The sequence below is a fragment of the Aspergillus sydowii genome (assembly GCF_001890705.1).
Source record: "Aspergillus sydowii CBS 593.65 unplaced genomic scaffold ASPSYscaffold_5, whole genome shotgun sequence".
Lineage (NCBI taxonomy): Eukaryota > Fungi > Ascomycota > Eurotiomycetes > Eurotiales > Aspergillaceae > Aspergillus > Aspergillus sydowii.
The window spans coordinates 739,559-765,693 of NW_024467863.1; the positions used below are offsets into that span (position 1 = coordinate 739,559).

The following is a 26,135-nucleotide window of genomic DNA, read 5'->3' on the forward strand; positions in this document are numbered from 1 at the left end:
CTTCGGTGGGAGAACCGCCTTTTATATCTTTTATATACGGGAATACCTTGGACACTGGCACTGTCTCTGAAACCGCAGGCAGTAACTTAGGGCTGAGAAGGCCGAGACATCCGGGCTGCGAGCCTGCGACCCAGGCCATTTCTCCTCCAATGCGCCCGGTGGAGCTCCGACCGTGTCCATCTATTGGCGGTAAAACCGTCGAAGCAAAAAGCTTCTGCCTGCGGAAGAACAGACAAGCTCCGCCGAGGAAGCTTCTCACAGCCCTATGGCTGCTGTGAGGAACCGAGAGCGGACCCGGTGTTTCACGATGTTTCGAATAGACAGGCGATGGACAGGGGCTGCTCCTAGTCGTATAGCAGTCGGACGCCTGCCCCATTTATCAATCAATTTAGCCTGGCATGAATCATGGTCCAATCTCGGATGTGGTCCTTGATTTCACACCGGTGGGCCGCTGACCTTGTTGGAAGATATTGCGTGTTTACAGATCAGTTACAGCCATTTGTTTTGTTGTTACTCTGTGCTCTCTGTAATTGGGAACGGTTGTTGAACTGCGTGATTATGTTTTAATTATCCTAGCAAATACCATTATAACGTGGAATGGACTTTCTGATCTTTCAGCATGGTAGTCTAGTCTGTTGTTAGGGCTAAGCTGTCTGTCTCCTGCACCACTGCATCCTAATCATAACTTCCATTTGAAACCCGGATACCCTGTCCAGTGTCTATCTAGCACTGATATATACAATATATTCTTCCTCAGACCACTCCAGCGCCGCCAGACAAATCTACCCCATGCACACAGCAAAGCGACCGAGATACAGATGGTACGGTTGGATGCGCATTGTCACCGGGATAGTATACCATATATATTACCCTGAATGTCTCCAAGATACAATTGGAGTAACTCCAACACGCAAACGCACAAAGGCGCTAGATGACGGTAGCCCGAGGGCCGAGCACAGACTGCTTAATACCGACGACGCGGGGAAAGGAAACAATGATAGGAAAGCAGCATAAGGCAAGTTTTGTCTCTTTACACCACTGCAACACACACACACACACACACACACACACACACACACACACACACCTTGAAATACCGTATCCATGACAAAGCAAGACCCAGCGAACGCCAACTCATGGCACGGAGTCCCCGAGGTCATCGCCTATGGAACCCCATGGGAAATCGGATACGCCCACGGCAGCCAAATCCCCAACCGGATCGCCCAGTGCATCGAAAACTACGCACGACTCTTCCACGAAACAGCCGAGACTGACTGGGCCGAGTCAAAAGACCGCGCGTCTACATACCTCCCCGCCCTGGAACGGAACGAGCCAGATCTCGTGCAGGAAATGAGGGGCATCGCCGCCGGGGCGGGTGTGGAATTCTTGGATATTCTAGCCCTGAACCTGCGCAGTGAGATCTCGTTGACGAATTATTCGGACGGGTGTACTTCTATTGCGGCGGCCGTGGTCGCGGATGATACTGAAACTACTGGTACCGGCAGGGGTATATCTAGGGCAGAACTGGGACTGGGTCGGCGAGGCAGCATCGTCAACAGCATTTTTTGACATTTCCAAGACCGGACGGCCTCGCATTCGCATGATTGGGGAAGCGGGGATCGTGGCCAAATTTGGCATCAACGATGCAGGGGTTGGCGTGTGTATCAACGCTATCAAGTGCGGGACGGTGGACAAGACGCAGCTACCGGTGCACCTCGCAGTGCGGCGGGTCCTGGAATGCAGGTCGTTTGACGAAGCCTTGAATATATTGGAAACGAAGGGAGTAGCCTCTTGTGTTAATCTGGTGATTGCAGACAAGAGTGGGAAGATTGCGACTGTCGAGTGTACTCCCAAGGGGATCGCACCTATCTTTCCGGAAGATGGGAGCCCGTTTGTATTCCATACAAACCACCTGTGGTCTTCTAATCTCCCTACTGGGATTCGGGATCATCCATCTAAAAACTCGTTTACCAGGCTTGAACGCATCAAAACGCTAAGTCGTGCGGAGGTGGCTAGCATGGGAAAGATTAGGACCTGGCTCTCTGACGAAGAAGGTAAGCCGACGTCAATCTGTCGCTATACGCCACCTGGTGCTCGTGGGATCGAGAGGATGGAGACGCTACTCACGGTCATTATGGACATTCGAAACTTGAAGGCTGAGGTGTCTTTTGGGAAGCCTAGTCAATCTCCTCCTGTGCGGACCATTGCAATCTAGATAAGAACTATCCAACAGCCTATCCATAATACCATCGTTACCCTATTCATACATAAACCATGTATTCCTGCTGTAAATCCACCCTCCTCTTCAACCTCCCAAACACCTCCCCCGGATTCCCGTCAAACCGCTCAATCGTAACCAACTCATCCGACAGTCCATTACCAAAGATTCTCGCAATCGTGCCCACGGCCAGTATGTGTTCAAAGTAAGAGATATTCCGGCCAATGCAGGCGCGCGGACCATGGCTGGGATTGTATTGGGGCGGCGATTCGGGCTGGCAAGCCGTGGCGGAGGAGCTCGGCGAGGTCGTATTGGAATATTGTCGAGGAGCATAATTTGCAGGCTCATCAGGTATATATATATATATATATATATATATATACATATATCCACCATGTATTTTACGTGGATTATGAGTGTTGTTACTAGTATAGCCATGCGATTGGTCGAGGTGATAGCGATTCAGACTGGGCAATGACACATTGTATTATCACCCTTGCTGGTGAGGGCGTTGAAACGACTGTATTGTACAAAGATTGATCGATCTATCAGCCTTGTCCGTATGTCTCGGGGCTCGTCATCTGGCACTTTGAAGGATGCCTGGAAAGCGGCCCTTGTTGTGTCATTGAACACCGACCTAGATAGGTACTGGTGAAGTATCTGGACCAATGCCATCCTGATTCCTATGAATGAAGGATATTATGCCCCTCGAGGTGTTTGCAGATTTTCCAGAAACCGCCAAGATAGAGCAAGTTTGCTTTAAACAGTGAATAACGATGCCGGATCATTTGGACCCCTAATATCATCAAACCACCTTTCAAATGCTTCAGCACTTGCGTCGAAAAACCCAGGAAGTACCACCAGCCTTCTAGCGACGAATGACCTTGCCCAGGGACAATGGTCCTGTCGCCCGTCATTGGACCACTGTCATGCAAAGCCAAGATCAGGCTGAGAGCAGCATCGTTGAAGCACGGCCTCAGCCTTGCTTTTGCTAAGAGCGGGGTTCCTGAACACTGCGACCTTTAACAGCGGCTCTCGCTGTTTCTTTCTGAGATTCTCGTCCCAAAGATGTCGCTGGGGAGTGTCAAGGCAGCGCTGGTCAACGGCATCAGCGAGGCCACAGCAACTCTCGTCAACTTTAACTTGGATTTCTCGCTGATCAGACTCGATGCACCCAAGGAGTTTTCCCCAGTCGGCGCCATTCTCTCTCCCTCGAGACGCGAGTCCGCTGAAAGCGGCCTTGTCCACACGACCGCACGCAAACTAGGCGCCCTCTTCGATCCTCTCCTCCCTGACACACCAGAGCTCATCAAGGCCTACGGCACTCGAGCGTCGGAAATCGCTAAGAAATCAAATTCTGAGAATAGCCATACCAACTATGGAGTTTTCCAGAGTCAGGTGGGTGTTGATGCAACCAGTATCTGGGCTTCGGCCACCTCTGGCGCGGCGGCGATCAAAGCCCATCTCCTTGGCTGTATTCTCGCACGGATGTGGGAATCGGGCGAGGCGACAGCGGTATGGGATGAGATTGTTGGTGTGCAAAAGCAAGTTATCATGGACAAGTGCAATGAAGGGGGCGGCGTTGATATGGTGTCCTGGGTTGTGGCCAAGCAACAAATTAGCCGGGAGGAGCTCCGGGCTTGGGATGCCAGCGCACGGGCGTGGCTCTGCATTGCCGATAAAGTGAAAGCAGACCAACAGAACCAGTTCTGGCTGGCCATTGACAAGTTCGACATGGCTGTCACAAGCCGGTCCCGCACATACGACAGTGTCATCGAGGTGTGGAAGGATACACTGGCAGGAATGGAATTGCTAGTCAGCGGCGTCTCCCAGGAGCTGAGGACCGTCAATTTGCTGCTGGGACTCTCTGCCTTGCACCTCTACCCTGATATGGATGTTGTCACAAAGAAGCAGCCAATGGTTCGACAGATGGATCCCCTGGTGCCCGGAATCCTGACTGTTGGGCTATCCAGATACCATACCACCGGTGACGCAGGGATCCGATGGTCCTTGCCTCTTGCCCAACTGCGTTATTATGGCGACCCTGTTCAGCGCACGCAGCTTGCGCGCGCCGAGGGCTCGAGAGTAACGCTCGTTCAGTTTCGCCAGCTCGTTCTAGGGTGCGTCCTCGGTGGCTGGAACGTTCATGCCCGACAAACGCACGCGGCACTACAATGGATTGTCGACTTGGATGAGCAGATAAAGGCCGCCGTTGCCGAGCAGCCCATACGATTGTCCGCGTTAGAACTACATAGATCTTGGCTGTCTATCCTTGCCGAAGCGGCTCAGGATTATCTACACTCGGACGACTTGGACCGGAGGATCTATGGGAGGCTACTTAACCTCGGAAGGCGCAAAGCTGGGTTCTTGGGACAGCCAGATCTCCCATTCTTTGGACTGGGCGAGCCTGAAGTCTTTATGGAGCTGATCACAGAAGTGGAAGACAAGATTATGTACCTACGCACCCTTGCTCGCACCACGTCTTTCGAGGCTGCAGACATGGTCATCAGGTATCGTCCTGATTGGGCAGCTGGCTTGGAGTACGAGTATGCGACGGCAATTCCACGCCCCAAGCGACAGTTCCAGGACATGGAGGCTGATTCCCAGTCATTGGGCCATACTCGTTGGCTAAGGCTCCCAGAAAAATCGCCACAACTCTCCAGTGAGCAGCAACAACTGGAAAAGTCTTCCGAGGGCTTCCATTATAAGCCCCGCAACAATTCCGGGATTCCGGTTTCTGGGAAAGAAAATGTCCGTCCTCTTGACTGTGAAGTAATCAGGACATTCAAGCTCGGCGGGAAGCCGGCCATCAATTGGGACACTGCTGGTGCGGCAGGAAGGCTAAATACATTCAAGTTGTGCCTTGGAGATCCTGATGAAGCAGCCCTATTTTGCGCGCAAGACACGATCTCACCGCAGCTACCATCATTCGGGCTACCTGAGCTAGTACAGGTTTTCAAGGCTGGCGCAATCAATGGACCCCGCCTTCTTCTCGCCTTTGATAGATCCTTGCAACACGTGGGAAGCACATACCTTACCTCACTCCGAGCAATGGCTACAGCCGTCGATCTCTACAAGATGCTTCTCGGGGCAACGATTGATATCAAAGTAATTGAGGGTCACCTCGGCAGGACAAAGTGGGCACAGGCTCTTGGGCAAGAGAGGATGGGCGGCAGTAACTACACGGCCACCGCTTCCAGCCCAGAGGCCAGTGATACAGAGAGTGAATCAGACATAGACGAGAAACCTCGAGGAGAGGGGTTGGCCACTCACCGACTCTACACGCAACACTCCAGACTAGGGACAAGGGGTTATAACGCGTATATGGCCCAAGACCCATCGAATACCACCGCCGCCCGCGTACACCCAACACTTCCAGATGGGTACGAGGACGTTCTTGACACAGACGTCATTGGTTTGAACAGCTCGGAGCCAGCCCGCAGGGAAACCTCAGAGCCAGCCACCACGGAGCTGGGCACTGAGTTTGACGCACTAATGGATATGCATAACCTCGCAGAAGCTTCACCCGGAATATTCGAGGATCCTTTCGACACAGGCGATTATGTCGCCCGGGACGTGGCGGAGCGTACGGTGAATACATCGCAATTCAACCTCGAATTCCGGCGATTGTTAGCACCGTTCAAGATGACGCGGGATGAGGCATTCGCATGCATCGTCCTATTCGAATCTGGGCAATACGATATCCCTCCAGAGAAGCTAAAGTCTGTAATGGCGTTCTCTAGTAATGATTCGCTTTTCATCGCTGCACCGATGCTCTGCAGCCCAGCAGATGAGCCACCGGCCCATGAGATCCACCATGTTACTGGTAACATCGGACGCGGCGGCATTGCCTTATTGATTCCACCCGCTGAGCCGCGCATTCGAAAGGCCACGAGTAATAGCTGGAACGTGTGCAATCACGACCCCTGGGATGGCAAATACTTAGACTACTTTGCTGGAACATCTCTGCATCTCTCATACACGGGCTACAACATTCCCCTCGACATCGGCACACATGGGGCCCAGGACTGGGAGATCTACCTGCTAGAGGCCGTTGTGAGCGTACATGAACAGGGAGAGTGGGTTGCTGACCTGGACATCCTCAAAGCTCTGCAGAGCCCACAATTGAAGAGGATTCCTGATGAATGCGAGCAGTCTCCCCGGCGCGCGGAGTTGATGACCACCAAGGCGCACCAAGGGCGGCAAATTTGTGCCAAGCATGCACCCTTAGCGAAGAGCAGCTTTGATGGCTTGTCTGGCCCTCATGAGCTCGTCTCCCTCCAGAATTGGACTGAATTTCTCTTGCGGCCTGGTCCTGCGTCGATTGTACTGGCAAGTTCAAACTGGCAGGCCCAGCTGGCAGCCGCTTCTATCGCTGTTGCCGAAGGTGATTCGGCTTACATTGTTAGAGAGGATTCTTGTTGTTACTGCATCTGCGACGCCGTTGTAGATCATCGAAAGTCCCCTAATGTTGTATACATTTCATGACTGTTGTCCATTGACCCGTTGTCCATTGACCCTCTGCTGTAGTAGTATGGTGGCGACCATATGCGAATCCCAGGTATTGTAGTACATCATAGGAGATCTCTTTATGTTTATGAAACGGGTAGTTGTGTAGTCGTTACTTGAGACTTGGTGTGAACTCGAAGAAAATCCACATGACACGCCGCTTTATCGGTAGGTACCTACCTACCACCTATCAGATTGGACTAGTTCTCATATGGACATGTATACTATCCTGATGCCTAGAGAATCTCCAGCCAAGGGGCATGCCTAGAGACCTATATAGAATGAGGCATTGCAGGCAGGCCTAGGGAAATTCTCACTTGCGAAATAGAACAGAAAGCGGGAGATGTTGATAGAGGATGCGGGTTAGGATTCCCTTCGTAAATTCTAGACACAGGACGGGAGTGGGAAAGAGGCTACTTCCTTGCCCTCCTCTTCTTCCTCAAAAGGAACAGCCCGCCAAGTATACCACCTAATCCAACAACGCCAACCACGACGCCAATCGCGATTTTGGCGCCTGTGCTGAGTCCGCCGCTTGGCTTGTCCTTCGATGTACAGGATAGTCCGTCACCGGGCCCGACGGTACGATTTAATGCCTCTGCGAGGACGTCAAGGGTAGAATCGCAGTCGAGCTCGAGGTCGGAGTGTATGTTCAGTCTGTCGACGTGTTTCAGGTTGGGGAGTTGGACACTATATTATAGTCAGTTGGATGGACGTAATTGCGGATTGGGGGACTGGATAGAAAGAATACTACCTCAAGATGCTCCCGTTTAGCCAGATGTCATCAGAGTACTCGATGGGGAGGTTGATATCGAGTGGAGAGGAAATCGCGTTGATTGTCAAATGCGATTGGGTTGTGTTTTTGAAGTTTGGCATTGAAAGACTGGCGGTGATTAGCTGGGGGTTTCGAAGACTAAAAGGACGTTGTCAGTTGGCGGAGTCTCTTACCTTCCAATCTCACCGGTCAGGCTCATGAAAGAATAGACGCCTCTCAGTTCCGGGAATGTCAGGTCGATAGTCGGGCCTCCTTCGGTGTCGAGCCGGAAAGCATAGTACCGCCCGCCTTTTCCAGTAGCTTCTGTGAACATGGGCATGTCCAAACTGAATACCTGTCAGTATCGAGTGTTAAGATGTATAGATTCTACAAGTACATGCCTTGATATTCTACCCCCCAGCATCACAGTACCTACGGACTCGAGCCGAGGAAGAGAGATATCAAACGGCTTCGACGCAGTGATACTCTCATTGCAGAATTTCTTGTTGCAAAGGACAAGTCTCTGTCGCACCTCACGCAGTGAATCAAGACGGATTCTATTCTCAAGTTAATCAATGAAGACCATAGAAGAAGAACCTGCAACAGAGACGAACCTGGATAAATCCCCCCCAGTAAAGGACGCATACTCAGCCTCCTCCACAGCCCGAAAGTCAATCTCGGGCGCATCATCCACGTCCAGCGTCCAATGCACGGTCTGCAATTTCGGCATGGACACGTTGCGCAGCGAAGGTAGTCCGTCGAGATACACAGAATCGCAGTACTCCAAGTCCGGAATGTCGATGGATGTTGGTGTCGGCGGGGGCCTGGAGGTACGGTACATGTTTCGCCACCCAATTGGGCCGGTGATGTTTCGGATGTTAGGGAGGTAGAAGGGGCCGTTGTAGCTGTTTAGGATGTTGACTGATGCGTTGAGGGTGGTGCATGCGCCGGCGAGCGAGTCCAGCTGGGACTGATTCTCGATGAAGAAGTAGGAGCCGTTGGGTGAGTTGCATATTTGCGCATTCACTATAAAGCGTGTTAGTTGGCGAGGTAGTTGGGAAAGGAAGAGCAAGGAAGAGTTCTAGGGCTCAAGCTCTTACCAGCTGGGAGCACCCCAGCTAACAGGATGAACAACGGTTTCCAAATGTGGAGATACATACTGCTGATCGACAGGGCGAGACGATCATGGGGAAACGAGAAAAGGAGAAGCTCTTAAATGGAATTATGCGCCAGAGCCTTAGCGAGTCATGAGTTTTCCTGGCGCTACGCTGAGGGGACAATGCGCCGTGGCCAAATTAGGGCACACTGCGAGGTTGACTATTGGAGGAATAACTAGTAGTTTCAACGGGGCGTAAAACACAACCGCCACTTGATTTAGCATATTGACCCTTTGTTGACTTGAACGATATAATAACAAGTGTTCTGAATGCAATTGTCAAGATGTCCTAATGTTCAGCACAGTCCATTAACTGTTGAGGTTAGCAGCGGAGTCGTACTAAACATCCAGCCTTGGGATGGACCGCAGTGTTTGGCTGTACAGGTTTGCAGTATGCCGAGACTCTTGGATCGTTAACTAGTCTCGCCGCACTGACTAAAAGCTCAGCCAAGACGCTGGGCAATGCAGTGACAGCTAAGGCTTTGACAGGCAGACGTTTGTGACGCCCCTTTTCCCGGCCCGGGGGGCGATACCAGTATTATTTGGATGAAGTACACTGAAAGGTCTCCAATAAACAAAGACAATACCAGCGTCGGGTATATTAATTTTACAGGTTCAAAAGAAGTACTCATGCACGATAGTCCATCACAAATTACAACGCCAATAAAGCAGCAAGAAAAACTCCACCGAAGACGAGGCCTTACGCAGCATCTATTGGCATCACAGCATTGGAAGGAGAGTCATTATCATGTCACTCGAAGTAGGGAACCACCGCTGTTCGACGCCCTGCAGGGCCGCAATTAGATCATGCGGCCGTGAGTGGCTGGGGTACTCGGCAAGAGCCTGTCCAATCCTGTTAGCTAGCATGGTGGGGATTATTCACAGATTAAGCAGGCCAGATTAATGGCCGGTGGCCTTTAACTGGCTTCTCTCCTATTAATTACGGAGGATTTGGGCATGTGGAGATGAATGCAATAATACAGAGCTTTAATCCACCCGCATATCGAGTTACCGAGGGCTCACCCAGGCAGTTTGTAGGTTAATCATCAAAAGGTACTGACCGAGCTCTCAATCTATGTCTCTTGCTGGGGCAATCAACAAGAGATAAAGCTGGCGCGGACGTTTCGGACACCGCCCATTCTGGTTGAGACCACGCACCATGACAACAACTCTGAGAACAGCGAGAGATCGTCGTCTCCTTTGTCGAGACTCTGGCAATGAGTAAACTGTTGCCATTGACTCTTGGGTCGTTATTGTCCCAGGTTGATTGGCGCATGTCACTGCTTCATCGCAACAGACATGCTGCGCGTTCACTGCGGCTTTATGGAGACAGTAAAATGCTGTGGATTATGTACATGCCCAAGGAATTGTCCATTGAGACCTGCACGTAGGCAATATTCTTCTCAAAGTTTCTCCGACTTTTGACCAGATGTCACTCGAATAATTGTATGGGAAATATGGAGCATTCGACATGCTACGGCCGATGCTTTTATTCAGACCAGAGAATCGTCCTACCACCCAGCAAATTCTCGAGTCAGAATGGATGCTGAAATGGGCTCTGCCTGAGTATGGTAAGATCCATAATCATGTATGAGTTATTAACTCTCCTGAGGAAGTATCACGGAAAAGTCTGGACACCAATAATGGCAAGGCCTAGAGTAACAACAAAAGGTTGATTATGTCTCGGAAAGCGGACTATAAGGCTTCTCTGCTTGATACAGTAGGGTATTTTATTATTAAGACAAGAAGTGATTCCGTTGAGGGCATCTGCCCTGGGATAAACTTTCGCTTGGTACTTGGGTGCGTCATTAATTGAGACAGACAGACACAAACGCTGCCAAATTACTCGCAAAGGAACATCAGCCACAACAATGGTTAAACCGTATAGCGTGATAATAGCACCGAAAGATGACTTCACAAGGTGTATTCTCTGCGGATGTCCGACAGCCACAGAGTCCCCCGTCTGGCTCGACGTCGTGCGAGTTTGTAAGTCTTCGCCCGCCGCCCCTTCGATAGGCCGCCTACTGATGCAGACAGTGTATGCCCGGCGAGGAAGAGTCAAGCTATCAGGAATATTCACAAAGCATAACAGATCCACTTTGAACGTACGGCCAGACAGGTCTATTGATTGGAGGGAGACGGATCCGCGAGATGATAACCAGCCCAGGTATCCAGGTGGATCGTACTTTATTCTGCATGAGCAGTGTTGGCAGTACGCGTGGGACTACTTTGGCCGCATCAACGTGGAAACACTCTACGATGTGCTGAGACATCTTCCGCCGCCGAGAGGTTTGGAATAAGACACCTCCTATTCCATACAAACATATAGTACGTATGTATCACTAACCTGGACACCGTCGAACAGAGCCTTCCTACGCAGACCCAGATGGCTACTATCCCTGCCTTACTCCGCCTCTGTCAAATATTGTCAAATACGCAAAACCCCTGCCTGTGCCCTCCGCAACAGTCAAGGCTAGGATGGAAACGCGGACCAACACGGAGGATCACGATCCCTTCCGACGCCTCCCCATCGAGTTACGCGAACACATCGGGATCCAGTTGGACACGGGCGACTTTTTCAATCTGCGGTACGCGTCACGCGCGATGGCCGTTATTTTTCACGATAACTTTTTCTGGAGGTCGCGGTTCCAGCCGGACAACGACCGGGGCTGGTTGCTGGAATGGGAATGCGATGATGATGACGGAACACGACAGATTGATTGGCGACAGCTGTATCATGCCACCTCCAATATCGGGGTCAAGTTCGACACAACGATGAGAGTGCGGGAAGTACTGCATTGGATTGAGGATATGATCAACGCAAAAAAAGGGCTAAATGCATCGCCGCTGGGTTTCTACGGGAGGGCATTGCAGAGCTACCACGACAACATCTGGTACGCATTGTCGACAGCTGGAAAAGGGAAATGCATTCAGTCTGCTGATTTACTCGTTTCCGTGGGTACTATCGGTATCTCTATGGTTTCTGGGTCGAAAGATTATGAACAGAAATCATCGGGGCCACATACGGATACCGATACAGAGGCCGCCACCGAGATCGTTGCATTGGAGTTTATCAATCGAAGCGGCCGCAGCGTGGTCCTGGGCAAAAAGATCCCCCGGGCAACGAAGCTATCTTCCGAAGAGCTGGCCGCGGAGGTATCAAAGTATGAACGGGATAAGCGCTATAATCGACGGCCTCGATGCCCGTATGATGGGAAAGGTGTCCATGTGCTGTGCAATGCAAAATGGTTCCGAGGATTCCGCATGAGATATACCTCAGGTGGAATCCATTCTGTAGGTGTAATCCGGGAAACGACAAGGGGTGGAACAGATGCAGCGCCGGTCCTCCATGGGTATACTGCTCGCCATTTCCCCGCGTATGACTATGACATGGCGTTGGACTACGTGGACACGGTCGTGGCTACGTTTGACGTACGGTCTCTCCCTTGACACTTACCACTTATGATATTATGGCATCGCTGACGTAGGACTAGGGCGGCAAGCTGGTGGACTTAGGGTTAAGGGGATCTGGCTGGCGAGTACCCCTGGATGGCCGTGCACCAAGTGTTGATGGGTGGGATGTGGATGTTCTACGATATGGCACCAAAATCAAGAACAGTAGATGGTAGGTACTGGTAGGAACTGAAGAAGACCATAGTAAAACCATAATTCATATGGTAAAAATTGCAATGTATGCTTTTATTCACTGGTTGGAGTCAAAGGGCTGAGCCCAGAGGCTGAACGTAGATATACAAAACAGCCACGCCATCATCCCAGTTCCTTACCGACTTTTGCCCATTCTTATTTCCCTGCCCCATTTCTTCAATAGCTCCTCGATTTTGCCGTCATGATTCTGGACATCAAAGTCGTATTCACCCGTCTCCCTTGGAATGCGCAGGAGTCGTTCGCTGTGTCGTGACATTTTGAAGAACCTCGCCCATGCACCAATAGCGACTACGCCATACATATCTTGAATGGCACCAGCGGCGTTTCTTGTCCGAATCATGTTGCCCCGAAGCTGATTTATAACCTCGTTCCAGTCCGTTGCAGTTGGAGTCGGGTCTTCTGGTGCCAATGGGCGTTTGGCCTCGAACATAATGACCTTGTGTATCTTCCCATGAATCAAGTTAACCACCGCCAGGTCGGTTCTGGCCTGGCTTTCTTCGGAGGGGTATGGCTCTCTCTGGACAGCGAAGAAGTTTTCCATTTTCTTGGGGAAGTAATGAGTAAAGATACCTGTCCACAGGTGATCAACATTGTCTTCTCTTGAAGGTAGATCTTTTGCTGCGACTTCCCTGGCGCGGCTTCCCTGGCGCGGCGTGACGATTTCTTTGATGTACTTGTCCGTGAATGGGACCAACCGACGGTATTCGGATTTTGGTTCCTGTTCAGGGTTTGCTTTTTTTCTGACCATTGTGTGAACTCTGCAAAGACTAGATGACTCAGTCATTCGCCAGGACGAGAAAGGGTGCAATATTGGATACAAGGTCTACATTATGGCTACATTCATTCAGCATTATCCCATGGTGCCTTCCCTACCTGGTATGAGCTTTGCTGCGTAACATAGTGATCCCAAAGAGCGCGAAAAGCAGTGGTACCTCTCTGAACGGGGCCGTGGCACTGCCATGGTTCATATGAATCCGCGGGTTTTTCCTATGGCCAAGATATATCCGATCAGGCTGGACGCGGACAGAGGCCCCAGGACGCAGCCATCCAGGATCAGGCCGGAGTCGGCAATACGGGTGGGTGGTGCATTGCCTTTTGTATACCAACAACAGTCTAACATATAGAATGCTATATGCCATCGAAGCCGCCGTTGCAAAAGACGTCCATGTCATCTCCATGTCCTGGACAGTGGACCCGCCCAAGGGCAAGACCAAAGCCGAGTTCGACAAAGTGCTGGGCAAAGCAGAGGGGAAGAATATCCTGCTGTTCTGCTCCTCGCCCGACCTGGGCAATTTCTTTAGTGACCATTACCCCACCGCATGGGGGCCCGACAAGGTCTTGCGCATAGGGGCCTCCCAGGCAGACGGACATGCCTACAGCCTCGTCCAGCCGGATAACGTCGACTACATCTTCCCCGGCGTTGATGTCGTCCGAGCCAACAATCGGCTTATCCGGTTCCGGGGCCTTGACGACGATAAATCATTCACGGGCTCGTCAGTTTCAACGGCCCTCGCCTCAGGGCTGGCCGCGCTGGTGCTCTGGCTTGCGGTCATCGGAGCCAAAATACTCCCTGGATACGGGCCAGGTGGATGTCCTGAACAGCACGGACGTGAGCAGGCTGCGGGACGTCAGGGCCATGAAACAGGCATTTAAGAACCTAGGTGCGGGTCAGTCTTTGCATGGCAAGTTCGTCGAGATATGGTCCGTTCTTGAGAAGCCATGCAATGGGCTCAGTGAACATCGGGGAAAGGCGTCTGAGGACATTCAGAAGTCGCGGCAGATTATCTTCAATTTGGCCAGAGACCTTGTAACCAAGTCTTGATAGGGCCAACAATGAGGCGTCTCAGTTGCGTAAGCTGGAACCAATACGTAGTGTACTATCTGGCATGACACTATACAAGTCGAACATTAAATGGACACAACACTCTAGCCGCGACAACGGCCGGTCCTTGCGTGCGTTCCAAGCTCAAACATGAAACAAGTCTACGTATTCTGCAAGGCTGCAATGGGACTGGCCCGCAAGCGTCCTTAATGACAAGTTCCCACTTGTTTCAGCTTGCGGTCTGGACTTGCTGCTTGGTCTAGGCCGAGGACACCTATATAACCCCAGCTTTCGAATACCTTTCGAAGCAGAAAACCAATCTATCCATTCAAAATGCACTTCATTACAGTCCTCGCCGCCCTCGCCACGCCGGCTCTCGTCATAGCCACCCTTGACCCGGCCTCTTCCAACACGAAGGGCAAGAAGCCCAGCACCCTCAACTGCGAGAGTAAGTCCCTACCGTCACAGCTAATGTAAAACGTCTAACACCATCCAGGCGCCAAAGTCTCCACCGCAATCCAAGCGGCCGAGTGCTCGCACAACACCCGCACCTCCGAAACCCAGACCTACGCCGTCTTCCAGACCGACCACCAGTACGACGAGAACAACGGTGCGCCCTACGGTACCTGCAGCGCGTATACCTGTGAGGCTCCGTCTAGCGATGCCCTTGAGGAGGACTCCGACTATTGGATCTTCTACTGGGGTAGCGAGGGAGAAGAGAGTGGGTACGGAACGACTTGCATCAAGGACCCGAACTCGGGCGAGTGTGGCTGTGAGAACTCGGATGGGACGTTTGTGGCTGGAAGTGATTCTTGTTCTTAAATAGAATATATCTAGTAGAGCAGGGGTTGGCATAGGGGATGTATATGCTACGATGTTGAACAGTGCGGTGGTTCAGAGCAAGATAGCCTCGATGGCAAGCTATTTCTCGTCGGTCTTTAGCAACTGATTGATGTATACTCGCTACATGCTCTATACTTGCCTTATAGTCTAGCATGAAACCCAGCAGCTTCATCAACCAAATCAACCGCCGCCTCCGCGCAGCCATAAGAACACTGATACCCAGCGCCCCCGGCCCCGTAGTTATGCACAACCCATACTCCGCCAATTACTTCCCTCTCAATGCGATTCCCACCTTCACGCACAGGACGCAATCCAACAGCATGCCTGATAACATCCAGACCCTCAATACCCTTCCCACCCGTCAACGCCGGACACACCTCAACAGCCCGCTTCATAATCCTGACAGCAAGATTCGGATCCGGCTGCGACTCCCAGCTCCCCTTCTGATACGAGCCGCCCAGAATCGTGCCCCCGCCGGCCGCGCGTGTCATTATATAGCAAGCCTCAGCATCCCCATCGTCGGTCCCAGACATGCTGAACATATTCGGGGCCTCGTTGCGCACAACGACGATCTGGCCTCGCGCAGGAACAACGGTTCGATCTTGGACGCCCCCGAGCTTGGACGCCATCAAGCCCGTGCAGTTTACGATGATGTCCACTTTTCCGTAGGGGTGGAAGTTGAGGTAGCTGGCGTCGAGGATGTGCTCGAATAGGGCGCGCTTGAAGGTAACCCCGTTGGCTAGGCATTGCGAGACTAGCCAGGGGAGGTAGATCGCTGTGTTTATGCAGACGGAGGTAAATGATGTAGCAGAATCTATCCCGGGTTTGAGTGATTTCTTTGGTATAGAGTGGAACTATACGCGCTGTTAATATGGCTCTCGATGGCGCTGGTATAGAGAGGTATAGAGGTACTCACGTTTGGGACAACCTTTGCGAACCACGGATTGGGCGACAGCAATCCAGAAAACCAGTTTGCGGTTGCGGAGCCTTTGTCTTTTGTACGAGTGTGGATCTGACATTCTTTATTGTACACGTTAATATAATGTCCTGCGCGTCTTTCGGTGGTATTACATACCCTGGAAGTGAACTCCCGCTTCAGGGTGGTTAGCTGCAAGGTCTGCTAATGGAGCCCAGGTCCTTCTATCCCATTCGGAAGCCTCGGTGCCGGTCATAGAAACCCTGGATACGCTTGGTTAACGAATAAATGTTCATTGGAACAAAATAGCCCGGTCATACGGCATGTAGTTCGCGCCTGCCCATGGTGAAGCGTATTCGATGTCATAATCCCCCGGCATATGTTTCGCAGCCACCAGTATTCTGTAACCAGGCTTTCTTGACAGGAGTAGTGCTGTGGTCAGCCCAGCCACTCCGGCCCTAATGATCTCTTAGTCAATTGATATGAAAGGACAGGGCGGAACGCTGTATACCCGATAACGACAACATTCCTTGTAGGCATGGTGGCGTCTCTTAGATAATATCCACTGGAATTGCCGAATATAGGTCAGCTAAAAGGGGTCTGAGAGGGAGTACCAACAGCCTTTTGATACTTCAGAGTAGCTAGTGACACAGTTCGTAAGACCATACTGTGCTTTTGCCAGTGACCTTCGATGCTCCGATTCGGAGTTTGTCCCGTGTCGTTCTTTGTTACCAGATTAGGTATATGAAAATTACCTTTTAAGGAATGTGAGATATACGCAGGTGTCATACTCAGCCGTATTGGCTCGATCTCGTAGCAGTGGTCTCGATAGAAGAATGACTCCCGCGTAAATACTTAATAGCCCACGACGCCTTGTAGGCATTGTTTATTCAACCATTCCTATCAACATTCGAACCTATCAAGCCCAGCAACATGTCTACAATGGAAAAGGTCTTCGCCGGCTACCAGGCCCGCCAAGCAGTCCTCGCGCAAAGCAACAATCCACTCGCCCAAGGGGTCGCCTGGATCGAAGGCGAACTATGCCCGCTTCACGAAGCCCGCATCCCCATTCTAGACCAAGGCTTCATGCACAGCGACCTCACATATGACGTCCCCTCGGTATGGGACGGTCGATTCTTCCGCCTCAACGACCACCTCGCCCGCCTCGAAACGAGCTGCTGGAAGCTACGCCTGAAGATGCCTCTGCCGCGTGACGAGGTCAAGAAAATACTGGTCGACATGGTTGCCAAGTCAGGCATCCGCGATGCCTTTGTTGAGATCATCGTCACCAGAGGTCTGAAGGGCGTGCGCGGCACCGATCCCAGGGATATCGTCAACCGCATTTATATGTTTATCCAGCCGTATGTTTGGGTTATGGAGCCGGAGATCCAGCCAGCAGGTGGTCGGGCGATTATTGCGCGTACCGTCCGCCGAACTCCCCCTGGTTCGATTGATCCGACGGTCAAGAATCTACGGTGGGGAGATCTCATCCGTGGGCTGTTTGAGGCTGCTGATCGTGGTGCAACGTACTCGTTTCTGACGGATGGCGATACCAACCTGACCGAGGGATCAGGATTCAATGTTGTCCTGGTGAAAAGTGGCAAGCTCTATACTCCCTCGCGTGGTGTCCTAGAAGGCATTACGCGCAACAGTGTAATTGACGCGGCAAGGATGAATGGATTAGAAATACATGTTGAAGTTGTGCCGGTGCAGATGGTCTACGACGCCGACGAGGTTTTCATGTCCACCACTGCTGGTGGTATTATGCCCATTACCATTATCGATGATAAGCCAGTGAAGGATGGAAAAGTTGGCCCAGTTACGAAGAGGATCTGGGATACATATTGGGCAATGCATTATGACCCTGCTTTCAGCTTCGAGATTGCATACGGAGATGGTCATGCAGGCAAGGGATCTCACCTCTGAGTTCCAGTCTACCTTTGAATAAAGCTTTCAGTAGTTGAAATATATTTATCTCATTTTAATCTGCAGTGTTTGTATCTAGGTGGCAGAAGCCTTACCCTCATTCGTATATACCGTGCTCCCCGTAGTCATGGAGCATAAGACCAAGGCGAGGCCAGCGCCGCGGAGATCCTCGCCAACTCCAGCTGAAAAGCGCAAATGGCACCTATACCAGTATAGAGCGTTTGGGGTTTCCGGGTCTCCAAATTTCGGTTGCACGGTCCTCTACTCTTCCCTCTCAACTCTCGCCTTCCTAATCCGGTAATCTGTAGGGTTTCATGGGCGGGGCCCCACCACACGGCAATAGTCTGGCGGAGAACTCGACTTTACACCCACTGCAACTGGAAGGATAACCCCAATTTCCTCAATAGGTATATTCGGCGTATTCGTAGGTCTAGCCTCGTACCCAGCACCCCTTCTCCGCATGGCGCGGGGCTGGGAACACAGGATCGTCAACCGAGAGAGAAATCATGCCGTGGCAAATTTTGACCCATCTCCAACGTAACTACGGGAAGTCTTCCATGGTCCCCTGTCATGAAAGCGAAGAGTTTGGTCGTTCAGCCGGATTCTCAGCTGTGAGATATTGTCTAGTGGTTCATTCCCCCGGTTTTATTTGGTTCTGGGAAGCGTTGCTGGACGTTTTTTTCTGGCCGTAGAAGTATGAAATGTAATAATGTTATATATTTTCAGAGTACTGCCGCGACTATATCTATGCCGATGCAGGACTATATAAATTGGCGGTAACTGCCCAATCTCGCTGTAGGATAAGAATTTTTGTTCCACCTGCACCCATTGAGCAAAATGGCACCAGGCACCCCAGATCCATTCTCCAAGCTGATGCTGTCACTGTCGGCATTGAATGTTGACAAGTATGGCGCATTTAAAGTGATAAATACCAACTACAAAACAGTGGACCAAATTGGCACGGCCATCCGTGCCGACATTCTCATCCCCCGGACTCTTCTTTCTAAAAGGACCGTTTCACCCTCCCCTATAATAGTGCGCATCCACGGCGGATTCCTGGTACAGTGCTTACTCTTTGCTATTGATCATCATGACGCAGTATGTATTGATCCACATCGCAGGTCACTGGCTCCAGCCTCTATCCCCCCTGGTTCTCAGATTGGATTCTTGAATACGCCATTCAAAACAACGCCATCATTGTATCCCCAAGCTACCGCCTCCTCCCCGAGTCAAGCGGGAAGGACATCCTGGACGACATGGATGATTTCTGGGCCTGACTACGCAGTGGCGCTATAGACGAAGCGATCAATAAGGCCGGTCACGACAATATTAAGCCAGATGTTGACAAAACCCTTCTTGTAGGCGAAAGTGCCGGTAAGTTACCATCATGGCTTCCCACCTCGGGTGTGAAGGGCTTACCATATGAATGGAGTCAAGGCGGATATCTGGCTATGCAACTGGCCCTCAGCTACCCGTCCCACATTCGCGCCGTTATAGGTGCCTATCCAATCCTAGATCTAAAATCACGGTTCTACACAGAGGCATATTCGAAGCCGATAATCGGTGTACCGAATGTGTCTAGCGATATTATCGAGAAGCATCTGGCTGCGCTGAGAGACTCGCGCTCACCGAGTATTGTGACAGCTGCGGACTCACCGGAGCGACTGAGGTTGGCGTTTTCAATATTCCAGTATGGGCGCTTGTTCGAGTTTTTGAGGCCTGCGGATGGGGGTGGCGATCCGCGTTTCTTCCCTATGGACAGGGTTGAGCGCCTGGCGGTTTTGGGACGGTTGGAACTACCTCCATTGTTTCTTTTTCACGGGGAACAGGACTCTGCGGTGCCGGCTGAGGGCACCAGGAAGTTTGCAAGCTTGCTGCAGGGGCTTGGCCATAAAGGAGACGTAAAAGTGTATATCCAAGATGGCGACCACGGGTTTGATTACAATGCCACGCTGGAGACTGGTTGGTTGAAGGATGGCTTGGGCATGATATCAAAGGCCTGGATAGGCTGTAATGACAATATCTCGCACCTGTAAATGGCGTACTTGTATACAGTAGTCAATAGAGCAGGAAATATAAGTACGACCTTTGGCTCGGACAGCCTCCCGTCCCAATCAATCGCAGACCCAGAATTGACAACCCTTACCGGGACATATATTGACGTAGCGAGTAGCGCATAAACAGTCCATATAGCAGACGCTGCCCGGCCACTAGACGTAGAATGATGGCGTGAAGGGCAATTTCCCTAATCGGGAATCCTGGCTGTGATACGCACAGACTGGATTCCGGTCATTATATCAACGGACCCAAACTTGCCAAGATAGGAAAGAAAGGACAGCAGGGCTCAAAGCTAGATTTCAGTAGAGCTAAAACGGCTGGACTGGTGGCGATGGCCTCCATACCTAGTGTCTTTCTCCGCATTCTGGGGTAATCACGGCGCTGGTGGATCTAGTTGTCTACCAACATTAGGGGCAATAATCTGATGTCCCTTTTCAAGTGTACTAGTGCTGACCTCCAACCAGCCTCCGGCAAAGTATGAGTCCCTTTTAGTATGTCCTGGTGGTAATTGGCTCGGCCGAAGGGGTAATGGAGGGACCAGTTGGTGTCCGTGTTCCGTATAGTAGGCAGAGCATTGGCTGGTATTAAGAACCGATGTAGACTCTTTCCCCATGTCAAACAGACCTAGACCGCTCTACTTATTATACCTGCCATGACCATCCACCCTGCTGCTCAAAACATCAGTACCATGAAGGACGACGCCCCCCAACATCAGGAGTACGCCCAGGGTGATGCCAAGGACTTGGGCGAGGTGATTGACCTTGATGAAGCCGTCCTACGAGCCCAAGGCCACGATGCAGAACTCAATCGGTCATTCTCTTGGGTGGGTGCACTTGGGCTGGCATTTAGGTTCGTGGTACTATGAGTATCTCATTCATCATATACAACTGACTCTTCCCAGTATTGTCAACTCCTGGTTGACATATGCTGCGTGCTTCGGGGTAGCCTTTAGCTACGGTGGAGGTTTAGTTGCTGTATTCAGTCCGATCCTCTCTGCACTCACACAGTTGATTATGCTTCAAGGAGTCTCGGAACTTGCATCTGCATTCCCGTCTTCTGGTGTAAGTCGTTGCCAGGAATATTTCCAGTGGTACGCTGATAAGCGTGTGCTTTTGTTTAGGGCCAGTATCACTACACGTATATTATAGCACCCGACCGATTCAAGAACGTCGCCGCCTATGTTGTCGGGATGATCAACGTCATTGCATGGTGGATCAACACGGCCTCTGGCACGATCTATACGGCCATTTCTGCATTTGGGATCTGCGAGTTCCTAGTCCCCGGCTTTTCAGGAACGCAGTGGCAGGTATATTTATGCTATCTACTGGTTATCGTCCTCACTCGTATGGCAACGGACCTATAAATAAACACCAAGATATAAACTGACAGTGTCAGTGCTACCGATATTCGTGATCCCCCAGCATCGCATCGAAGGCATGACCAAAACATCCATGTTCCTCTCCATCTTCGGAATGTTCCTGGTCATTATCGTCTGCCTCGTTATGGGCAGAGGGAACTATCACCCAAGTAGCATCCTGAACTCCACCCGCACAAGCGGCTGGGGCCCTGGAGCAGGATGGCTGCTAGGGATCGGAAATGGAGAATACGCATTCGTGGCTGCAGGGGCTTGCGTCCATATTTCGGAGGAGGTCCCCAAGCCGAACCGCAAGATCCCGCTGGTTATGTTAGTGATCCCAAATCAGCGTAAGCATCAGGTATGTTGACTGTCTGGCTAACGCGGTTTAGAAATATGACCATTTTGATCGGAGTGCTTACCCTCGTTCCTTGGATTATTGCAATGACCTGCAGTATCCAGGATATCGAAGCCGTCCAGAATGCGTTCGTGCCCAGCTTGGAGCTGTTCTACCAGGCGACGGGGAGCAAGGCTGCGGCAGCTGTTCTCCAGGTGTACCTAACATTTCTATACTACAGTGAGACCAGAAACACACCGTAATCTACGGCACGGACACTGACATCAACTAGCCTGCGTCCCCAGCCAGTGGATAACAAGCAGCCGAATGACATGGGCATTTTCCCGAGACGTAAGTGGCTTCCTCAAACCTAATATTTAGAAGGTCTTGAACTAACCCGACCGCACTCCAATCGCATACGTATAGAACGGCCTCCCCTTCTCAACCTACTGGGCAAAAATCGACGAGAACCGACGCATCCCCGTACGAGCAACAATCCTCTCCGCCGGCTTCTGCGCCATATACGGCCTGCTGTATATAGCAAGCACGCAGGCCTTCAATTCAATCATCAACACCGCCGTCCTGATGCTCAACATCACCTACACAGTGCCGCAGGGGATCCTGGCTACGTATGGACGAGGCCGGCTTCCGACCCGGTACTATGACCTCGGTTATGCCGGGTACGCAGTGAATATTTTCTCAGTGGGTTGGCTTGTCGTTAGTGGTGTTTTCTTTTGCTTTCCGACTGAGAACCCGCCCACGTTGGGGAATATGAATTAGTAGGTTATTTTAGAATCATACAACGAATCATTTTCTGGCTGACTGGGTTCTTTTTCTTTAGTAACTCGGTTGTCCTCTGTGGGATTGTTGGGATCGTTTTGGTTTGTTGGATAGAGCGGAGGAAGAAATTCTCTGGGCCAGCGATTGACTGGGAGGCGCTGAATACCGCGCAGGCCGTGCATGGGTAGGAAGATGCAGTGGAGAGATGGGCTCGGGTATTTCTTGCAGGAAGTTATTGGCGGATTATCATGGCAAATTAGCCATGACAGGAAAATGTGATAAGAATGTTGTTGGGTTTATCCAAGGATAGTGGCATGTTAGGGCTTCAATATATATACTACAAAAAGCTCACCCAAAGAGAAGCTCCGCCCCCGTATTCGACGACCTCGATTTACTATCAATCACAACCCCCCACCACTGCTGCGTAGCCCAGATTTCGTCTAGCAAGACAGGCGCAGAATTAAACATGCTATATCGGCTCCTCTCGCCCCAGTACGTGCAATATCCCTTGACAAACTCTCTCATCTCCGCGTCGGCTGTCTCGCACCCTGCCAGGAATATCGGAAGCAGCAGCTGTTTCTGCGTTTGAGACGTTCGTCGGCAGCACTGGCTGTGGTTTATTATCTTGCGGGCTAGTTTACTCACGGCAAGGCGCCGTCTTTTATTCGTGCGGCTGTCGCGGCCGCGGTCGCTTTTGAAGACCCGTTCAAGGTAGAGAAGGAGTGCGCAGCGCCAGGTCTCGGCACAGTGGAATCGGTCTTGCTGTGTATGGAGCTGTTCCTCTGCTTCTGCACTGGATGTACCCGGCTGGTCTTCTCCATCCTCTTCCTCCGCCCCACCAACTAAAGGGGCCTCATGATCATTCGTCCACTGTATCAACTTCCTCTCGATCTCAACGATGGGTACACTGCTAAATGATAGCCACTTCATCGACGAGGCAATCTCGGATTGGCGCGCCAGCTCGGCAAGGTCGAATAGATGCACGAATAACTCGCGCGGACAGCCGGTGAGGTCAAAGAACGACCACTCGTCCTGCTGTTCCCACTGCACCAGGAACTCGAGATACGCGCGGTCCATGATCGGCCCTTTGCGCGAGATCAGGGCCAGAGTTGCGTCCCACCTGTGTCGTGCATATTGACGTGTCAGCTTGTACTAGCATAACATGGCTTATAGGCATGGGTGTGATTTGAACTACCAGAGAAGCATCCCGACTTGGGATCGCACGCGAGGGGTGGTGAGTGCGCTGGGCCCACCGCATGCTTGCAGCAGGGAATGGGCGCGGGTGAGATGTGTCGTCCAGCTCCCGGCTGCAGAGAGGGTGCACTACCGTGCTGTTAGCAGGGACACGCTCTGGGGTGGGTGATAGTCAGTTTTGGCTTACATCGAGCGTGAAGAGGATGAGTATAGGGTCTAGCAGGTGGAACCTGTTTTGGATCTGCTTGCTCTGCAGAGCATTGTCGAGCAGTTGCAGAGCTTTTCGTCGATGCTCGTCTGCTTCCGCGGACCAGCTTCCCGTTAGTGATTTCAGGTGCTGGCAGCAGAGTGCAAGTATAGAATGAAACAGCAGACGGGAGCCCTGGGATGTTTGGCGCTGGCAGCGAAAGGGGTTGATTGAGATGTCTGACGTCAGGGGAAGGACGCAGAATTCGGAGTCGTCTAGACATAGTTAGACTGATACTGATAGGCATGTTTAACCTTCATACACATCTCGAGAAGCCGGTCATGGTCGTGTGGAGATAGACCGAAGCTCGCCGACTGTACCAGGAGGTTAGACGAGGGAGTAGGGAGCGTAATCCCAGGGACATCCAAGTCATCTCCTTGGGCTGCGGGAATAGCTAGATTAGTATCAGATGGCATTGGCTCAAACTCCTGCAGCAGTGGGTCATGGCTCAAGCTTTCTGGCATAAATTCGATGGCTCGCGCTGTATAATCAGAGAACTGTGGCCTGCGAGGCAGGGAGTCTATTGACAATGGCTCCTGGCCAATATCAAGGAATGATGTAGACTCGAAGATGTTTGGCACGAAGGAGTCGAATAACCCAAAATCATCCCAGATATCGTCACCCACGGTGTCTGGCGAGAAGCAGGGTCAGCAGAGTATTATCCAGCCACACCATAATAAGGTAGTGCTCATCATGCCAAATGCCAATGGGCTTACCTCCACCAGTAAGCTGCAAGCCGTCCCCAGACTGCCCATCACTTGCTCTGCCCTGGTCCTCTCCTGCCCCTCTAGGAAATATCTCTTTCGATGTGAGTGACACGGTCTCACCACTCTGGTCCGGCAACTGGGTTCGCCCATTACCAGCCGTACGAGTACGGCCCTTGCGACGCTTCCTGAGTCTAGAGCCGGCACTCACAAACCGGAATCGCCGGGGAAATGCTGGGTCTGCAATCGATGGTACCGAATTAGGCTTACTACTGACTGCAGCAGCCAGCGTATTATTGCTTGTGCATTCAATCCCAGGCCTTTCAGTCAGCGTTGATGAATTCTCCATCCACATTCGTCGAGAATCCCACGATAAGGGCGTTGCAAAACCACCGCACTTCCGGCCCTGTGCCAGGCATGTTGAACACTGCGGGCGTCGACGATCACACTGGTCCCCAGATAATGCACAGGTGTGGCAGTCCGTCTGAGCAAAGGCGAGAGAGTTGGTTCTCTTTCCTTTACTGTCCGTCTCCATTGTGAGGTTGGCGGGTGAGTAGGTGGGCGCAGTTTCTTGGTTTCCTGCCAGGTCGAAAAGTGGATGCAGGCGGCTTTCTATAGCTACTAGATCCGGCAGGTAAGCGGTCTGTCTCCAAATTGATGAGAATTTGCTACATTGTGGAATGTAAATGGACCTGCTGGCGGTTCTACCGCAAATAGAACACTATCTGGGGGTAGACCACACCCCACTTCAATTACTGGTCTACCAACAAACAAGTATGAGCTCAGTATTATTTACCCTGCATTAAAGTATCCACTGGCTACTCCAGAAGCTGGTGGGAAGCTTAATGTGGCATATCAAGTTGGTGCTATAACCTACTTCGTCTCTAGTACGTCAATTCCACCCAACGAATGCACGCCCCTGATCCCAAGCTTACCGGTCTTCACGAACCAAGTTCCGATACGGGTTATTCGGGTCCTGCTCCTCTTCCTCCACTGACTGAATAGTCTTTTTTACCCGGGCAGGGCTACCCACCGCAACCGAGTACGCTGGGATATCCTTGGTAACGATTGACCCAGCCCCGACTGTCGACCCCTTGCCAATACGGACCCCTGGCAGAATCACAACATTCCCTCCAATCCAGCAGTCGTCCTCGATGAAAACGGGGTGTCCGAACTCTACGAACTTCTGGCGCGAGAGCACGCTGGTATCGTGCCCGGCGCTAAAGATACTCACCCCGGTACCGATCTGGACGCGGTCGCCGATGACGACGAGACTTGTATCTAGGACAGTAAAACTGTACATATCTGGTTAGCTACCTGCATATGGATCTACAAATCTCAGTTTCAGTGATTTGTGGGACTAACTTCCAGTTGATGAAGCAGTTGCTTCCGATTATAATATTGCAGCCGTAGTCAGGCAGAAACGGGGGCTCGACGAACGTGCCCTCGCCCGCTTTCCCAACTAATTTCCTGAGCAGCTCTAGTCGTGTCTCAAAGATCTTGTCGTAGGAGACAGTCTTTGTGTCGAGGTTGTTATAGTCCGCAGCCAACCCGCGGCACCGATGCCGTGCTTCTAACAGCTCCGGCTTGTTAGGGTTGTACCTGGCTTGTCAGCATAATATATTCACAGCAAATTAATATATATATATATATA

At 51.5% G+C, this 26,135-nt stretch overlaps 13 protein-coding genes across 13 annotated transcripts; 8 read left to right on the plus strand and 5 right to left on the minus strand.

Annotated features, from left to right (window-relative positions):
- Nucleotides 1–1,051: 1,051 nt before the first annotated feature.
- Nucleotides 1,052–2,215, plus strand: ASPSYDRAFT_202200 (uncharacterized protein; the record flags this gene model as incomplete). Its single annotated transcript, XM_040843813.1, has 2 exons — nt 1,052–1,495; nt 1,518–2,215. Exons 1-2 carry the CDS (start codon nt 1,105–1,107, stop codon nt 2,213–2,215), a joined length of 1,089 nt encoding a protein of 362 aa, XP_040702469.1. The 5' UTR covers nt 1,052–1,104.
- A 45-nt stretch (nt 2,216–2,260) lies between these two features.
- Nucleotides 2,261–2,853, minus strand: ASPSYDRAFT_964562 (uncharacterized protein). Its single transcript, XM_040853218.1, has one exon. The coding sequence runs from the start codon at nt 2,654–2,656 to the stop codon at nt 2,306–2,308; it is 351 nt and encodes a 116-aa protein (XP_040702470.1). The 5' UTR covers nt 2,657–2,853; the 3' UTR covers nt 2,261–2,305.
- A 433-nt stretch (nt 2,854–3,286) lies between these two features.
- ASPSYDRAFT_57921 (uncharacterized protein) lies at nt 3,287–6,706 on the plus strand (the record flags this gene model as incomplete). The annotated part of the gene is made up of 1 exon (XM_040849454.1): nt 3,287–6,706. One exon carries the CDS (start codon nt 3,287–3,289, stop codon nt 6,704–6,706), a length of 3,420 nt encoding a protein of 1,139 aa, XP_040702471.1.
- A 434-nt stretch (nt 6,707–7,140) lies between these two features.
- Nucleotides 7,141–8,636, minus strand: ASPSYDRAFT_89399 (uncharacterized protein; the record flags this gene model as incomplete). Its single annotated transcript, XM_040852160.1, has 6 exons — nt 7,141–7,414; nt 7,479–7,607; nt 7,673–7,833; nt 7,915–8,035; nt 8,093–8,504; nt 8,579–8,636. 6 exons carry the CDS (start codon nt 8,634–8,636, stop codon nt 7,141–7,143), a joined length of 1,155 nt encoding a protein of 384 aa, XP_040702472.1.
- A 1,869-nt stretch (nt 8,637–10,505) lies between these two features.
- On the plus strand, nt 10,506–12,263 carry ASPSYDRAFT_68491 (uncharacterized protein; the record flags this gene model as incomplete). Its single annotated transcript, XM_040850435.1, has 4 exons — nt 10,506–10,620; nt 10,750–10,923; nt 11,000–12,066; nt 12,129–12,263. 4 exons carry the CDS (start codon nt 10,506–10,508, stop codon nt 12,261–12,263), a joined length of 1,491 nt encoding a protein of 496 aa, XP_040702473.1.
- A 152-nt stretch (nt 12,264–12,415) lies between these two features.
- Nucleotides 12,416–13,048, minus strand: ASPSYDRAFT_89401 (uncharacterized protein; the record flags this gene model as incomplete). The annotated part of the gene is made up of 1 exon (XM_040852161.1): nt 12,416–13,048. One exon carries the CDS (start codon nt 13,046–13,048, stop codon nt 12,416–12,418), a length of 633 nt encoding a protein of 210 aa, XP_040702474.1.
- Nucleotides 13,049–13,425: 377 nt separating this feature from the next.
- Nucleotides 13,426–13,953, plus strand: ASPSYDRAFT_31320 (uncharacterized protein; the record flags this gene model as incomplete). The annotated part of the gene is made up of 1 exon (XM_040844862.1): nt 13,426–13,953. One exon carries the CDS (start codon nt 13,426–13,428, stop codon nt 13,951–13,953), a length of 528 nt encoding a protein of 175 aa, XP_040702475.1.
- A 480-nt stretch (nt 13,954–14,433) lies between these two features.
- ASPSYDRAFT_78675 (uncharacterized protein) lies at nt 14,434–15,216 on the plus strand. The gene is made up of 2 exons (XM_040850964.1): nt 14,434–14,570; nt 14,619–15,216. The coding sequence occupies exons 1-2, from the start codon at nt 14,456–14,458 to the stop codon at nt 14,942–14,944; spliced, it is 441 nt and encodes a 146-aa protein (XP_040702476.1). The 5' UTR covers nt 14,434–14,455; the 3' UTR covers nt 14,945–15,216.
- ASPSYDRAFT_132292 (FAD-dependent oxidoreductase) lies at nt 14,847–16,421 on the minus strand (the record flags this gene model as incomplete). The annotated part of the gene is made up of 5 exons (XM_040840600.1): nt 14,847–15,819; nt 15,882–15,985; nt 16,041–16,144; nt 16,202–16,339; nt 16,393–16,421. 5 exons carry the CDS (start codon nt 16,419–16,421, stop codon nt 15,106–15,108), a joined length of 1,089 nt encoding a protein of 362 aa, XP_040702477.1. The 3' UTR covers nt 14,847–15,105.
- Nucleotides 16,422–16,814: 393 nt separating this feature from the next.
- On the plus strand, nt 16,815–17,807 carry ASPSYDRAFT_151107 (aminotransferase class IV; the record flags this gene model as incomplete). The annotated part of the gene is made up of 1 exon (XM_040842070.1): nt 16,815–17,807. The coding sequence occupies one exon, from the start codon at nt 16,815–16,817 to the stop codon at nt 17,805–17,807; it is 993 nt and encodes a 330-aa protein (XP_040702478.1).
- Nucleotides 17,808–18,644: 837 nt separating this feature from the next.
- ASPSYDRAFT_89406 (alpha/beta hydrolase) lies at nt 18,645–19,843 on the plus strand (the record flags this gene model as incomplete). The annotated part of the gene is made up of 4 exons (XM_040852162.1): nt 18,645–18,866; nt 18,929–19,035; nt 19,093–19,181; nt 19,245–19,843. 4 exons carry the CDS (start codon nt 18,645–18,647, stop codon nt 19,841–19,843), a joined length of 1,017 nt encoding a protein of 338 aa, XP_040702479.1.
- A 710-nt stretch (nt 19,844–20,553) lies between these two features.
- ASPSYDRAFT_57925 (uncharacterized protein) lies at nt 20,554–22,524 on the plus strand (the record flags this gene model as incomplete). Its single annotated transcript, XM_040849455.1, has 8 exons — nt 20,554–20,714; nt 20,767–20,926; nt 20,986–21,208; nt 21,261–21,549; nt 21,612–21,796; nt 21,849–21,907; nt 21,983–22,335; nt 22,398–22,524. 8 exons carry the CDS (start codon nt 20,554–20,556, stop codon nt 22,522–22,524), a joined length of 1,557 nt encoding a protein of 518 aa, XP_040702480.1.
- A 160-nt stretch (nt 22,525–22,684) lies between these two features.
- ASPSYDRAFT_89408 (uncharacterized protein) lies at nt 22,685–25,016 on the minus strand (the record flags this gene model as incomplete). Its single annotated transcript, XM_040852163.1, has 5 exons — nt 22,685–23,456; nt 23,532–23,659; nt 23,718–23,992; nt 24,040–24,408; nt 24,494–25,016. 5 exons carry the CDS (start codon nt 25,014–25,016, stop codon nt 22,685–22,687), a joined length of 2,067 nt encoding a protein of 688 aa, XP_040702481.1.
- Nucleotides 25,017–26,135: the final 1,119 nt, after the last annotated feature.

Excerpts from the sequence above, each read along its gene's own strand:
- ASPSYDRAFT_964562 (XM_040853218.1), bottom strand. The coding sequence starts at position 2,656 with ATGGCTATACTAGTAACAACACTCATAATCCACGTAAAATACATGGTG.
- ASPSYDRAFT_78675 (XM_040850964.1), top strand. The coding sequence starts at position 14,456 with ATGCACTTCATTACAGTCCTCGCCGCCCTCGCCACGCCGGCTCTCGTC. Across the intron at positions 14,571-14,618 it reads CAGCACCCTCAACTGCGAGA|GCGCCAAAGTCTCCACCGCA; the intron begins GTAAGTCCCTAC and ends AACACCATCCAG.